The 14,337-nt window shown below is 44.9% G+C and overlaps 1 protein-coding gene across 4 annotated transcripts in view; it reads left to right on the forward strand.

Moving 5' to 3' along the window:
• The window catches only part of ZNF331 (zinc finger protein 331), a 58,448-nt gene that overhangs the window by 39,175 nt on the left and 4,936 nt on the right, over positions 1 to 14,337 (forward strand). For all 4 annotated transcript variants that reach the window (XM_032171048.3, XM_032171049.3, XM_032171051.3 and 1 more), the window contains 2 exons: positions 8,391 to 8,468; positions 10,130 to 10,256. In XM_032171048.3, coding sequence (XP_032026939.1) covers positions 8,460 to 8,468; positions 10,130 to 10,256 — 136 coding nt within the window. In that variant the 5' untranslated portion in view covers positions 8,391 to 8,459. The remainder of the gene's footprint in view (positions 1 to 8,390; positions 8,469 to 10,129; positions 10,257 to 14,337) is intronic.

Consider the following 14,337-nt stretch of genomic DNA (forward strand, 5'->3'; position numbering starts at 1 on the left):
ATACACACACACCCCATATATACACACATATACACACACAGCCCATATATACACACATATACATACACATCCCATATATACACATATACACAGCTACATATATACACACATATAAAAACCATACACATATACACACCTCATATATACACAGATATACACACCTACATATATACACACACGTACACACCATACACGCATATACATACACCCCATATGTACACACCTATACACACCTACGTATATACACACCATACGCACATGCACACACACCCCATATATACATACATATACACATACACATATACACGCACATATATACACACACCATAACACATGCATATACATATACACACATATACACATATACGTACCATACACACGAGCATATACACACGCATGCCATACATACACATATATACACACACATAGCCACATCATACACACACACACCATAAACACACATATACATGCCATACACACATATATACACACATCATATATATATACACACACATATACGCACACACACCCCATACACATACCTCATATATACAAACATATACACACCTACATATATACACACACACCATACACACATATATACACATATATATACCCACACCATACACACACATACACAGACATGTATACACACACCATATATATACACATATATATATACACCCACACTGTATACACACACATACACATCATACATATGTATATATATACACACACCATATATATATATACACACACACACCCACAGATAGACACACAGATACACAAACATACACAAAATTATATCACAAGGTCTGATTGTATTACTGAGACACAGTGAAAGGATGTTCCATAACAGGAAGGTTATGCCTGTTTCAGTGACACTACTTTTTCAATATTAGGCCTTACATCAGTTTATTTTTGCTGTTTTAACAAATTACTGTGGATTATTAGCTTAATACAACCCAAGTGTATTATCTTACTGTCATGGAGGTCAGAAGTCTGAAGTGGGTCTCACCAGGCTAAAACCAGGGTGTTAGAGGCTCTAGGAGATATTCTATGTCCTTACTTTTGCTGGCTTCTAGACGCCGCCCACACTCCCTAGTTCGCGACCCCTTCTTCCATGACCAAAGCCTAAAAAGACAGGTCCTTTTTCCATCACATCACTCTGACCCTCCTCTTCTAAGTTTAAGGACTCTGGTCATTACATTGCACTTGCTTCTATAACTCAAGAGAATCTTCCATAACTTAGAGGCAGGTGATTATCCATTTTAAGTCCATCTGCAACCTTAATTTTCCTTTGCCATACAAGGTAACATATTTGAAAGTACTGGAATTACCATAGAGACACATTTGAGAAGTGGACAAAATGGCAAGATCCCATCTCTACAAAAACAAAAGTTAGCCAGGCATGGTAATGCGTCCCAGCTACTAGGGACGCTGAGGTGGGAGGATCACTTGAACCCAGGAGATCGAAGCTGTAGTAAGCTGGGTTCATGCCACTGTACTCCAGTGGTGACAGAGTGAGGCCCTGTCTCAAAATATGTGTACACACATACACACATTTGAGGGGCAGGCCTATTCATTCAGAGTTTCCTTAATGACTGCAGTGTGCCTGCTCCCCCATAACTATGTTTGTGTTTGGTATTTGCTTTTAATTTGGGACTATCTTGTTAAATTTCTTATAATGGGATTAATGCAGGCCTGGTGGGGAAAAAAAAATTAGTCCCTAAGGAGCTCTTAGAGAAAACTCTCTAAATTACCCATAATTGTACAATCCAGAGGTAATTACCGTGTCTAGTCCTCGTTTTTGCCTTTAAGCATGTATGTGTTTTCTTTCTGGAGCATGGAATTTTGCTAATTAATCATGTGACTACACCAGAGACTCTTTAAATCTAGTTTTAAATCTAATCTATAGCAGCAAATTATCAAGAAAGACAGCCTTTAAAATTAAAGATTCTAAGGTGGAGTGATTGCTTGAGGCCAGGAGTTTGAGACCAACCTGAGCAACATAGTGAGACCTCATCTCTCCAAAAATTAAAAAAATTAGCCAGGCGTGGTGGTGTGTGCCTATGGCCCTAGCTACTTAGGAAGCTGAAGTGGGAGGATCCCGTCAGCCCAGGAGGTTAAGGCTACAATGAACCGTGATCCCACCACTGCCCTCCAGCCTGGGTGAAAGAGTGAGACCATCTCAAAAAAAAACTAGGAGGCCGGGCGCAGTGGCTTGTGCCTGTAATCCCAGCACTTTGGGAGGCTGAGGCAGGTAGATCACCTGAGGTCAGGAGTTCGAAACCAGCCTGGCCAACATGGTGAAACCCCGTCTCTACAAAAAATACAAAAATTAGGCAGGCGTGGTGGCACGCGCCTGTAATCCCAGGTACTTGGGAGGCTGAGGCAGGAGAAGTGCTTGAACCTGGGAGGTGGAGGTTGCAGTGAGCTGAGATTGTGCCACAGCACTCCAGCCTGGATGACAGAACAAGACTCTGTCTCAAAAAATAAAATAAAATAACTAGACATTCTAGAATTGTAATGTTTCTTTCCCAGAACATGACAGTAATCACTGATAAATTCTAAGTAATCATCAGGTGCCTTACAAATATGGACTTTCTGGGTAACATTAGCAAGGTTATAGATACAAGTAACAAATAAAGACTGTGTAAGTAACATTTGCAAGATAAGGTGATAAGATGGCAATAGTTAATAATGTTCACATGTATCTTCCATTTCACATAGAACACAAGATTCACGCTGGGCGCAGTGGCTTATGCCTGTAATCCCAGCACTTTGGGAGGCCAAGGCGGGTGGATCACCTGAGGTCAGGAGTTCGAGACCAGCCTGGCTAACATGGTGAAATCCCATCTCTACTAAAAATACAAAAACTAGCCAAGCATGGTGGCAAGTGCCTATAATCCCAGCTTCTTGGGAGGCTGAGGTAGGAGAATCACTTGAACCTGGGAGGTGGAGGTTGCAATGAGCCAAGATCGCTCCACTGTACTCCAGCCTGGGCAACAAGCTCATCTCAAAAAGCAAATCTTAAAAAGCAAAAAAAAAAAGTCCGGGCACTGTGGCTCATGCCTGTAATCCCGGCACTTTGGAAGGCCGAGGTGAGCAGATCACGAGGTCAGGAGTTCAAGACCATACTGGCCAACGTGGTGAAACCCCATCTCTACTAAAAATACAAAAAATAACCAGGTGTGGTGACGCACGCCTGTAATCCCAGCTACTCAGGAGACTGAGGCAGGAGAATCGCTTGAACTCGGGAGGCGGAGGCTGTAGTGAGTGGAGATCACGCCACTGCACTCCAGCCTCAGCGACAGTGAGACTGTCTCAAAAAAAAAAAAAAAAAAACCAGCTTCACCCTCTTGCTAATGTTTGCAAGTTGGCGTCTTCTCAGAATAGGTTCTGTAAGCTGGATTCCACACCCCCTGCCCACGAGAAGGAGTCTTGCTCTGTCACCCAGGCTCTACTATGAGATATTTCAATTGTTTTCATTTTTAAGCATTATCTGCTGGAAAAATCTGGATAAGATCCATGGGTTATTATCATTGTCCTGGTTGTGATATTTTACTGTTATTTTGCAAGGTGTCACAGTTGGCATAAATCAGGTCAAGGGTACAAAAGACCACTCTCTAGTATTTCTTTTTTTTTTTTTTTTTTTTGAGACGGAGTCTCGCTGTCACCCAGGCTGGAGTGCAGTGGCGCGATCTCGGCTCACTGCAAGCTCCGCCTCCCGGGTTCACGCCATTCTCCTGCCTCAGCCTCCTGAGTAGTTGGGACTACAGGCGCCCACCACCACACCCGGCTAATTTTTGTATTTTTAGTAGAGATGGGGTTTCACCCTGTTAGCCAGGATGGTCTCGATCTCCTGACCTTGTGATCCGCCCGCCTCGTCCTCCCAAAGTGCTGGGATTACAGGCGTGACCCACCGTGCCCGGCCCCACTCTCTAGTATTTCTTATAACTACATGTGTATCTACATTTATCTCAGTTTAAAAGACAATCTTTCCTAGAAAAAACTGATTTTTTGAACATTCTTAGGCATGCATTCATAGACTACTATAGCTGTTTCCTTGTCATAAATTCCAGAATGTGGAATTTTGAGTCAAAATTAGACATTTGTTCAGTGCCTGCAATATGCCAGATGCTGTGGCTATTAGTGCTTGGAATGAGAGTCTGATTCAGTGGACTCAGCTGCTGCCTGTACAGCGTTTATAATCCAGCAAGGGAAACTAAATAGAAGAAGCTCAAGACAGCCTGTGGTCAAGGCTGGTGGAGAATTCCAGGTCACACACTCAGAGAAGTGCCAGGAAGGGAACATCATTCTGAGGATAGCCACTGATAATTCATGACCAGGTAATTCTGAATGTACTGACTCTTTGTTGGGATAAATGGAATTTATTTTCTAGGCTTTATACCTTGTGTAATTTTTTTCCTTTTTAAATTTTTTGTAGAGATGGGGTCTTGCTATGTTGCCCAGGCTGGTCTCAGACTCCTGGCTTCAAGCAGTCCTCCCACCGTGGCCCCACAAAGCACAGTGTTGGCATTACAAGTGTGAACCACTACGTCTGGCCTTTTTTTGTCTCTTATCCTTTTTTATTTTTTTTCTTTTTGAGACAGAGTCTCAGTCTGTCACCCAAGCTGGAGTGCAGTGGCACGATCTGGGCTCACTGGAAACTCCACCTCCTGAGTTCAAGCAATTCTTATGCCTCAGCTTCCCGAGTAGCTGGGATTACAGGCACGCACCACCACACCCAGCTAATGTTTGTATTTTTCTAGTAGAGATGGGGTTTCGCCATATTGACCAGGCTGGTCTCAAACTCCTGACCTCAGGTGATCCACCCGCCTCGGCCTCCCAAAGTGCTGGGATTACAGGCATGAGCCACCATGGCTAGCACTAGACTTTTTAAGAAAAAAAAGAAACCTTCTTTGTCTTTGGAGAGTCTAATTGCCTCTGACTACATTTCAAATCAATATACATTTATATTTGATAAGGGAATTCATGCCTTTTGTTGCAACAAATAGGTGCACTTAAATGAAGAAACTCAAGATCACAGGGTGTGTGAGGAGTTGTCAAGACCACCACCAGGTTCCTTGTTTCTCTAGATGGACTCAACAGGACTCACCATCTAGACCTACTCATGACTGATTTATTCCAGTGAAGGGATACAAAGCAAAACCAGCCAAGGGAAAGGTTGCATGGGACAGGTTAGCAGGGAACCAGGCTCCCTCTTCCTCAGTCCTCTCCCAGGGGCATCACACTGGACATGCCTGGCTCATCCAGCATCTCACTGTGGCAACACCTGTTCCATGTTGTCGACCAGGGAAGCTCACCAGAGTCTGGTGGTGCAAGGTTTGGTTTGGTTTGGTTTGGAGTCGGAGTTTTGCTCTTTTGCCCAGGCTGGAGTGAAGTGGCGCGATCTCGGCTCACTGCAACTTCTGCCCCCTGGGTCCAAGTGATTCTCCTGCCTCAGCCTCCCAAGTAGCTGGGATTACAGGGGCCCGCCACCAGGCCCAGCTGATTTTTGTATGGTAGTGCAAGGTTTTGATCAGGGTTCATGCACACACTGCCTCGCACTATCTGAACCTTCTGGACTCCCGGAGGAAACCAAGGGTTCCGTGTAAACCACATCGTTTATACTGATTTATTCCAGTGAAGGGATACAAAGCAAAATCAGCAGAGGGAGAGGTTGCATAGGACAGGTTAGCAGGGAACCAGGCTCAGTTTAGGCACAGCAAGCCACTCTTACATGTGAAAGAAGAGTGAGAACACTCGGATCTGGTTTTCAGACGCCACAGGCCAGTGCTGGGAGCAGCCTAAGGATGGCAGTTTCCAGTTCATTCTGTTAACTGTTCTGCATAAGGGGTCGTAGAACTTCCCGGACTTTTTCTTTCTGTTTCTCTACTTTCTATTTCTCTGTTTTTATATCTCTATTTTATATATTTTTCTACTGATATCTTACCGTTGGTTTGTCAGCTTGTATGGTTCTGCGTTCCCTCCTTCCCTCTCTCTCTCTCTCCATATATATACATGTGTATGTGTATGTGTATATATAGACAGATGCGTGTGTGTGTGTATTTTTATATATGGAATTTTACAAATGTTATTGTGTCATTCTGTTTTGGTAACCTAACTTTTCTACTGAGAGTATGTCTGAAATCTCTCTCATGTCTTTAAATAGTTTTTCTAACTTAACATTCGGTAACCATTTACTATTTTACTTTGATATTCTGTGTGTAATTATGCTGTCAGCTTTTCTGGACTCAAAAGTGCTCTCAGATATCACCTCTGGTATACAAAAAAAAAAAAAAAAAAGTTCTGTATATTACCTGAGCAGTTTCTTGTCCACCTGCCATGTTTTGAGTAAGATCACCCAATCTAGAGGCCAGAAGAGGCCCAAGTTTGGATAATACAGCCCTTGTTCACCCTGGAAGCTTGTCTGGAGGGACCAGGGTGGGCTCAGAATGAGACTAAATACTCTAAGCACCCACTGTCTGATCCTAGATCACAATCCCCCCGTCCAGAGTTAGCTAATCTAGAGGCTCTTGGGCACAGTCTGCAGAGAAGACCAGCCTCACTTCTGACACCAGTGCAAGGTTGGGGGGGATTCCTCAAACTACCCTCAGGTTCAGCAGTTCACTAGAGCCAGGCATGGTGGCTCATGCCTATTATCCCAGCACCTTGGGAAGCTAAAGGTGGGAAGATCACTTGAGGCCAGGAGTTCAAGACCAGCCTGGGAAATATAGTGAGACCCAATCTCTACAAAAAAAAAAAAAAATTAGCCAAGTGCAGTGGTGCAACCTGTAATCCCACCTACTCGGGAGGCTGAGGTGGGAGGATTGCTTGAGCCCAGGAAGTCAAGGCTGCAGTGAGCTGAGATTATACCACTGCACTCTAGTCTGGGTGAGAGTGAGACCCTGTCTTAAAAAATAAAAAATAAAAAACTATTCACTAAAAAGACCCACAGAATTCACTGAGAGATGTTATGCTCATGGTTACAGTTTATTACAAGGAAAGAATATAGATTGTCATCACCCAAGGAAAGAAGTACATGGCCAGGTGCGGTGGCTCATGCCTGTAATCCCAACCCTTTGGGAGGCCGAGGAGGGCAGATCACAAGGTCAGGAGTTCGAGACCAGCCTGGCCAACATGGTGAAACCCTATCTCTACTAAAAATACAAAAATTAACTGGGCATGGTGGCGTGTGCCTGTAGTCCCAGCTACTCAGGAGGCTGAGGCAGGAGAATCGCTTGAACCCGGGAGGCAGAGGTTGTGGTAGGCCTAGATCGTGCCACTGCACTCCAGCCTGGGCAACAGAGCGAGACTCCATTCCAAAAAAAAAAAAAAGTACGTAAGTTGAAGTCCAGTTGGGTTCCAGACACAGAGCTTCTGGTGTCCTCTCCCTTTGGAGTCAGGACTCATTACTCTGCTGTCTTTGATGTGTGACAACAGGCACCAACTATCGCCAACTAGAGAAGCTCACCAAAGCTCTGATGTTGGAAGTTTTTATTGGGGCTTCAGCATGTAGACATGATTGACTGGTTGGTTGATTGATAGTCTACATGGTTAATCTCAGTGTCCAGGTCAGCTGATACTGCGTGACCAAAAGCTCCTACCCTGAATCCCTCGATTAGTATTTCTGGCTTAGCAAGCCCCCGTCAGAAACAGAGACATTCCTCTTAGAGGTAATATAGATTACCTTCCAGCACCAGAGGGCAAAGGCCAGACTACTTTTTAGGCAAGTCCACATTCTTTACTACATGCCACCCGTCCGTCCCCAGTAGGGAGCTGGCCAGAAATGAAGTCCCCCTGTTAAATTGTCTGGGCCTGTCTTTGAGGCAAAAAAAAAAAAAAAAAAAAAGTAAAGCCTCCTCTGCTGCATGCAGCTAGGTTTCCTGAGGTTTCATTGAGAGTTTGGTTTAGGTTTGATCCATGATACTTTTTTTTTTTTTTTTTGAGACAGAATCTTGCTCTGTCACCAGGCTGGTGTGCAGTGATGCAATCTCAGCTCACTGCAACCTCCGCCTCCCCCGGGTTCAAGTGATTCCCCTGCCTCAGCTTCCCAAGTAGCCGGGACTACAGGCACGTGCCACCACATCCAGCTAATTTTTTGTATTTTTAGTAGAGACAGGGTTTCACCATGTTAGCCAAGATGGTCTCGATCTCCTAACCTTGTGATCCGCCCGCCTCGGCCTCCCAAAGTGCTGGGATTACAGGTGTGAGCCACCGCACCTGGCCTGATCCATGATACTCTTCACCTTTCCCAGATATGTCACAGTTATGTGTTTGTGTTGGGAAGCCAAGACAGAGGACCCAAACGGTCATATGACATCACTGTGGGGACCCTGGGTGCACCTGGTTTTAATCTCTTTTTTTTCCACCCCTGGCTCTAGCCTCTCGGAATTTGTGTCTTCTTCAGTGGAAACCCCAAGAAGACTGATCAGTTCTTCAATTCTAAAACAATGGCCCAGGTAAGTGTGTATTTCTCTTTCCTTCTTGAGCTATGATATTTGCGTTTTGTGCATCTGCTTGTGAATTATCTGAAGCCTTTTATATCTAGTCCAGCTCTTTATAATTACCTATTTCCCAGTTCTTTCTATTCCAGTGAATGATAATGCCACATAGCTCCGCGTCTGCCTTTTTAGGAAATCACTGAGCAGGTGATTAAGCATCTCCTATTTGCTCCCCTTTTTGGCAAGGGTAATATTGGAGCAGTGAAGTAGCAAAGTCCTTTGAGGGAAATATTTAAGTCAAGCCTGTGGTTTGATGAGTTAGATATGTTGGTTCCCACATGAGAAACAAATCCTCCACTGATGGTGTTTTCTGCGTAGAAAAGAGGAAATGCTCATACTCGCTGGTCTGTCTTAGTATGTGCTCAGATCCCAAGCTTTATGGGACTTTTGGAAGGGGATGGGGCTGTGATTAGGACCTTTGAACAGAGGTCATGTTCCTGCCGGGGAAACTGGGGGATAAATTTCATTATTGAATGGATCTCTCAGACCGCAAGATGATTCTAAATCATCTGACATCCTTATCCTCTAAATCAGGAACAGGGGGCCGGGCGTGGTGGCTCACACCTGTAATCCCAGCACTTTGGGAGGCCCAGGTGGGTGGATCACTTGCAGTCAGGAGTTCAAAACCAGCCTGACCAACATAGTAAAACCTCATCTGTGCTAAAAATACCAAAATTAGCAGGGTGTGGTGGCATGTGTCCATAATCCCAGCTCCTGAGTAGCTGGGATTACAGGCATGTGCCGCCACGCCCAGCTAATTTTGTATTTTTAGTAGAGACGAGGTTTCTGCATGTTGGTCAGGCTGGTCTCGAACCCCCAACCTCAGGTGATCCGCCTGCCTTGGCCTCCCAAAGTGCTGGGATTACAGGCGCGAGCCACCACACCTGGCAAACCCTATTTTCTTTTCTTTTTTTTGAGAGAGTCTCACTCTGTCACCCAGGCTGGAGTGCAGTGCCGCGATCTCTGCTCACTGCAATCTCTGCCCCTCTAGGTTCACGCCATTCTCCTGCCTCAGCCTCCCGAGTAGCTGGGACTACAGGCGCCCACCATCACGCCCGGCTAATTTTTTTGCACTTTTAGTAGAGACGGGGTTTCACCACCAGGATGGTCTCGATCTCCTGACCTCGTGATCCACCTGCCTCGGCTTCCCAAAATGTTGGGATTATAGGCGTGAGCCACCACACCCGGCCCCAGCAAACCCTATTTTCTAAAATAAAAGATCTTAAACAAAAATCTTGATTTTTCTTCACCCCTTAAAAGAAAAAATGCTATAGGAATCCACACTTGTTGAGAACTTATAAGGTAGGCACGTAGCAGATACTGCTTGTAAACAAGAAGAAAACTTGGATTGTTTTATCCACTTCCTGGCAGGTTTGACTAATTGAGGATTCTGCACAGCACAAGTCATTTTCTGTGCAGCGGTAGAGCTCTTCAGTGACATGCAGGCATTCTGCTTCCGTCACAGTTACACTGATGTCCTTACCGCCCCTCGCCCATGTCACAGGCGTTCAGTCTACTCACGGCGTTCACCCTACCCAGAGGGTGGCCTCTTTCTTGTCTCCTTCATCTGGAACCTGTTTCCTTTCATTTCATCATGCACGTGTGGGTTTCTGTTTCAGGGTTTGGTGACATTCGCCGATGTAGCCATAGACTTTTCTCAGGAGGAGTGGGCCTGTCTGAACTCCGCTCAGAGGGACCTGTACTGGGATGTGATGCTGGAGAACTACAGTAACTTGGTCTCACTGGGTGAGTTGCACGCCTCAGATAACTCAGACTGCCTCCTGGAATATCCGCTCTCCCCTGTGAATTTCAGGACCGCCTTTCAAGAAACTAGTTGAATTTCTTCTTCCTGTCCCCAAGGAATGTATTGAGCCTTATTGATGTGGCCATGAGCACCACACACCTTCCCCTCCCATCCGTCGGTTACCTTCCCACCTTTGTCGACTTGCCCTGTAATCATCTCTCTTCCTTAATGTCCGTGGAATGAGTGGGAATTCTGGGATATTTATTTCATGACCATCTTCAAAGGAACCAGTTTGTCTTATGAGATTATGTTTATACCCAAATTGCTATTGGTGGTCGGTGTTACTCTAGGGACCCACATCTAGGGAAAACATGTGGATACCGTGCCCTGAATTGTTGTAGTAAACCAGCCTATGTGTTTGAAGTAGAAGAGATTAGACAAACAGAATTTGTATAAAACCAAAGTAGGCATATTTCATTTCTTACATATCATACCTGAAGTGAGGTTGAAAGTTATAATCCCTGAACTTTGAGTTAAACATTGAATGACAATATCTTGTAAACATCTCTGGAAACTTACTTTTCTTCTAGCAGAAATAACAACAATGATATTAATAGCTAAGCCGTCTATGGTGACACTGCCTGTAATCCCAGCTACGCGGAAGACTGAGGCAGGAGGATCACTTGAGCCCAGGAATTGAAGGCTATAGTTAGCTACTCCGGGCTGGGTAACAGATCAAGACCCCATCGCTAAAACAATAAACAAACAAATAGGAATATATATATTTTATATATATATATACACACACACACACACACACATATATATTATATATATACACATATATATACATATAATACGTACATATATAATATATACATATATATATAAAATGCTTACTCTGTACCATGCACTGTTGTAAGCACTGTGTGTGTAAGTACATTTCATTTCATTCTCACAAGCAGATGAGATAGGCACAATCATTGTCTATTTTGGAGATGAGGATACCGAGGCACAAAGTGATGTGGTCAGACAGAGGGAGCCGGAGCTAGAATCAAATCTAACAATTTTGGTCCCCAGATTCCATGCTGCCAGCCACCATGTTCCTCCAGGCATAATGCCTACAGAAATTTAAAATACGACCTTTTCTCGGCCAGGCGCAGTGGCTCACGCCTGTAATCCCAGCACTTTGGGAGGCTGAGGTGGGCGGATCACTGGAGGTCACAAGTTAGAGACCAGCCTGGCCAACATGGTGAAACCCTGTCTCTATTTTTATAAAAATTAGCTGGGCATGGTGGCGCATGCCTGTAATCTCAGCTACTCCGGAGGCTGGTGCAGGAGAATCATTTGAACCCGGGAAGCAGAGGTTGCAGTGAGCCAAGATCGCGCTACTGTGCTGCAGCCTGGGCAACAGAGCGAGACTCTGTCTCAAAAATAATAAAAAATAAGGCCAGGTGCGGTGGCTCACTGCTGTAATCACAAGACTTTGGGAGGCCAAGGCAGACGGATCATGAGGATAGGAGTTCATGACCAGCCTGGCCAACAGAGTGAAACCCCATCTCTACTGAAAATACAAAAATTTGCCAGGTGTGGTGGCGCATGCCTGTAATTCTAGCTACTTGGGAGGCTGAGGCAGGAGAATCACTTGAACCCGGGAGGTAGAGGTATAGCATTTCTTTTTTTTTTTTTTCTTAAGAGGAGATTTTTTTTTTTTTTCACTCTGTTACTCAGGCTGGAGTGCAGTGGCGCGATCATGGCTCACTGCAGCCTCAACCTCCTGGACTCAAGCGATCTCCCGCCTCATCTCCCTGAGTAGCAGGCACCACAGGTGCACACCACGACACCCGGCTAATTGTTGTGTTTTTTTGTAGAGATGGGATTTCTCCATGTTGCCCAAGCTGATCTTGAACTCCTGGGCTAAAGCAAGCCACCCACCTCCGCCTTCCAAAGAGGTTGGATTACAGGTGTGAGCCACTGCACCCGGCTCAATAGCATTTTGACCTCTGGTTCTTATAAATTTGATTAATACTCAATCAAAAAAAATTTAAGGCCAGGCATGGTGGCTTGCACCTGTAATCCCAGCACTTTGGTAGTCCAAGGCGGGCAGATCACCTGAAGTCAGGACTTCAAGACCAGCCTGGCCAACAGGCCAGGTGAAAACCCGTCTCTCCTAAAAATACAAAAATTAGCCGGCATGCGCCTGTAATCCCAGCTACCCAGGAGGCTGAGGCAGGAGAATCGCTTGAACCCAGGAGGTGGAGGTTGCAGTGAGCTAAGATTACACCACTGCACTCCAGCCTGGGCGACAAAGCAAGACTCCTTCTCAAAAAATATAAAAATGATTTTTAAAGAATTTTTAAAGTTTTGAGCTTGAAATTTTTCCTCAAGTTCTATGTCCTCTAGCATTTCGTGTTTTTAAAGGAGGGCATATCATTTCTAAGCCAGATGTATTGTCTTTTTTTTTTTTTTTTTGAGTCAGAGTCTGGCTCTGTCCCCCAGGCTGGAGTGCAGTGGCACCATCTCGGCTCACTGCAAGCTCCGCCTCCCAGGTTCACGCCATTCTCCTGCCTCAGCCTCCCGAGTAGCTGGGACCACAGCCTCCCGAGTAGCTGGGACCACAGGCGCCCGCCACCAGGCCTGGCTAATTTTTTTGTATTTTTAGTAGAGACAGGGTTTCACTATGTTGGCCAGGATGGTCTCGAACTCCTGACCTCGTGATCCACCCACCTCGGCCTCCCAAAGTGCTAGGATTACAGGCTTGAGCCACCGCGCCCGGCCACGCCAGATGTATTGTCTTACAGAATTAAGGGAAGGAGCCTTGATGGTTGTGAGGGAAAAGACAAGACAACAACACGGAGAAGAGTGAGAGCCAGTCAGCCGCCCATACAAACAGCGTCCCCACTGGGCAGGGACAGGCACACCCTGAGGTGTTGAAGCTTTCTCCAAAGGCTTAGGCCCAAAGCCTCTAGGAAAGAAAGATCTTACCACGAACTTGATCTTCACCCCATTTCCCTGTCACCTTGTTTTTCCTGTCATATTTAACCCCATTTTATGCACTGCTGGTCTGTGGGCCACGCCTTTAGTAGCAGGGGTAGAGGTGACATGATCCTCTGCCCTTTATCATTCCTGGAAGTGGGTTAGCCTCGCTTTAAGTGCCCATTTTCTTTTTCTTATATCTAGGTGTTGGCAATACTGCTTCCTGGGTGCTGTTAATGTGTCTCCACCATGAAGCACCTGGTATCTGGTTGTAGCTCTTCTTTGCCGTGGGCAGTCATTGGCAGTGCTTGCATTCATTACACTGGGGGCTCAAATGGTGCGTGCCTATCACTGCCGCTTCATTTATTAGCTGTTATAATTTAAAGAGAAACTTTGTTTCGTCTGTTAATTGCTCATGCAGTGGCACTGTTCATATTGGATAAGAAGGTTAAAAACTTTGTTCTTTTTCTTTGTCAGTTTTTATGTTGTATTTTTTTCTTTTTTTTTTTTTTTTTTTTTTTTTTTTTTTTTTTTTTGAGGCAGGGTCTTACTTCTACTCCCAGGCTGGAGTGCAGTAGCGCAGTCTGGGCTCACTGCAGCCTTGACTTCCGGGCTCAAGCCATCCTCCCACCTCAGCCTCCCAAGTAGCTGGGACTATAGGTGTACACCACCACACCTGGCCAATTTTTATATTTTTTTGTAGAGACAGGGTTTTACTACGTTTCCCAGGCTGGTTTTGAACTCCTGAGCTCAAGTAATCCACCCACCTCAGTCTCCGAAAGTGCTGGGATTACAGGCGTGAGCCACCGCACCTAGCCAACTGCCAGTTTTTATAATAAAAGTCTGGTTTCCTAGCGTGCTCCAAAGCTGGCCATTTAACATTTTGTAATGTAATTATGAACTTACAGATTTAACCGTTTGCTGTTTCTCAGTCCTTTGCAGTTAACCTCCTTATTGATGCTCAAGTTCTCAACTTTTCCTTATTGTTCCTCTAAACTTTTTCACATTTTTTATTAAATTTAGTCTTGTAAATTATCTTTTTTGTTGCTTTTGAATGTTGTATTCTTTTACCCAGTTGCTTTTTTTTTTTTTTTTTTTTTTTTTTTG

Source organism: Hylobates moloch, unplaced genomic scaffold (genome assembly GCF_009828535.3).
Source record: "Hylobates moloch isolate HMO894 unplaced genomic scaffold, HMol_V3 SCAFFOLD_12, whole genome shotgun sequence".
NCBI lineage: Eukaryota > Metazoa > Chordata > Mammalia > Primates > Hylobatidae > Hylobates > Hylobates moloch.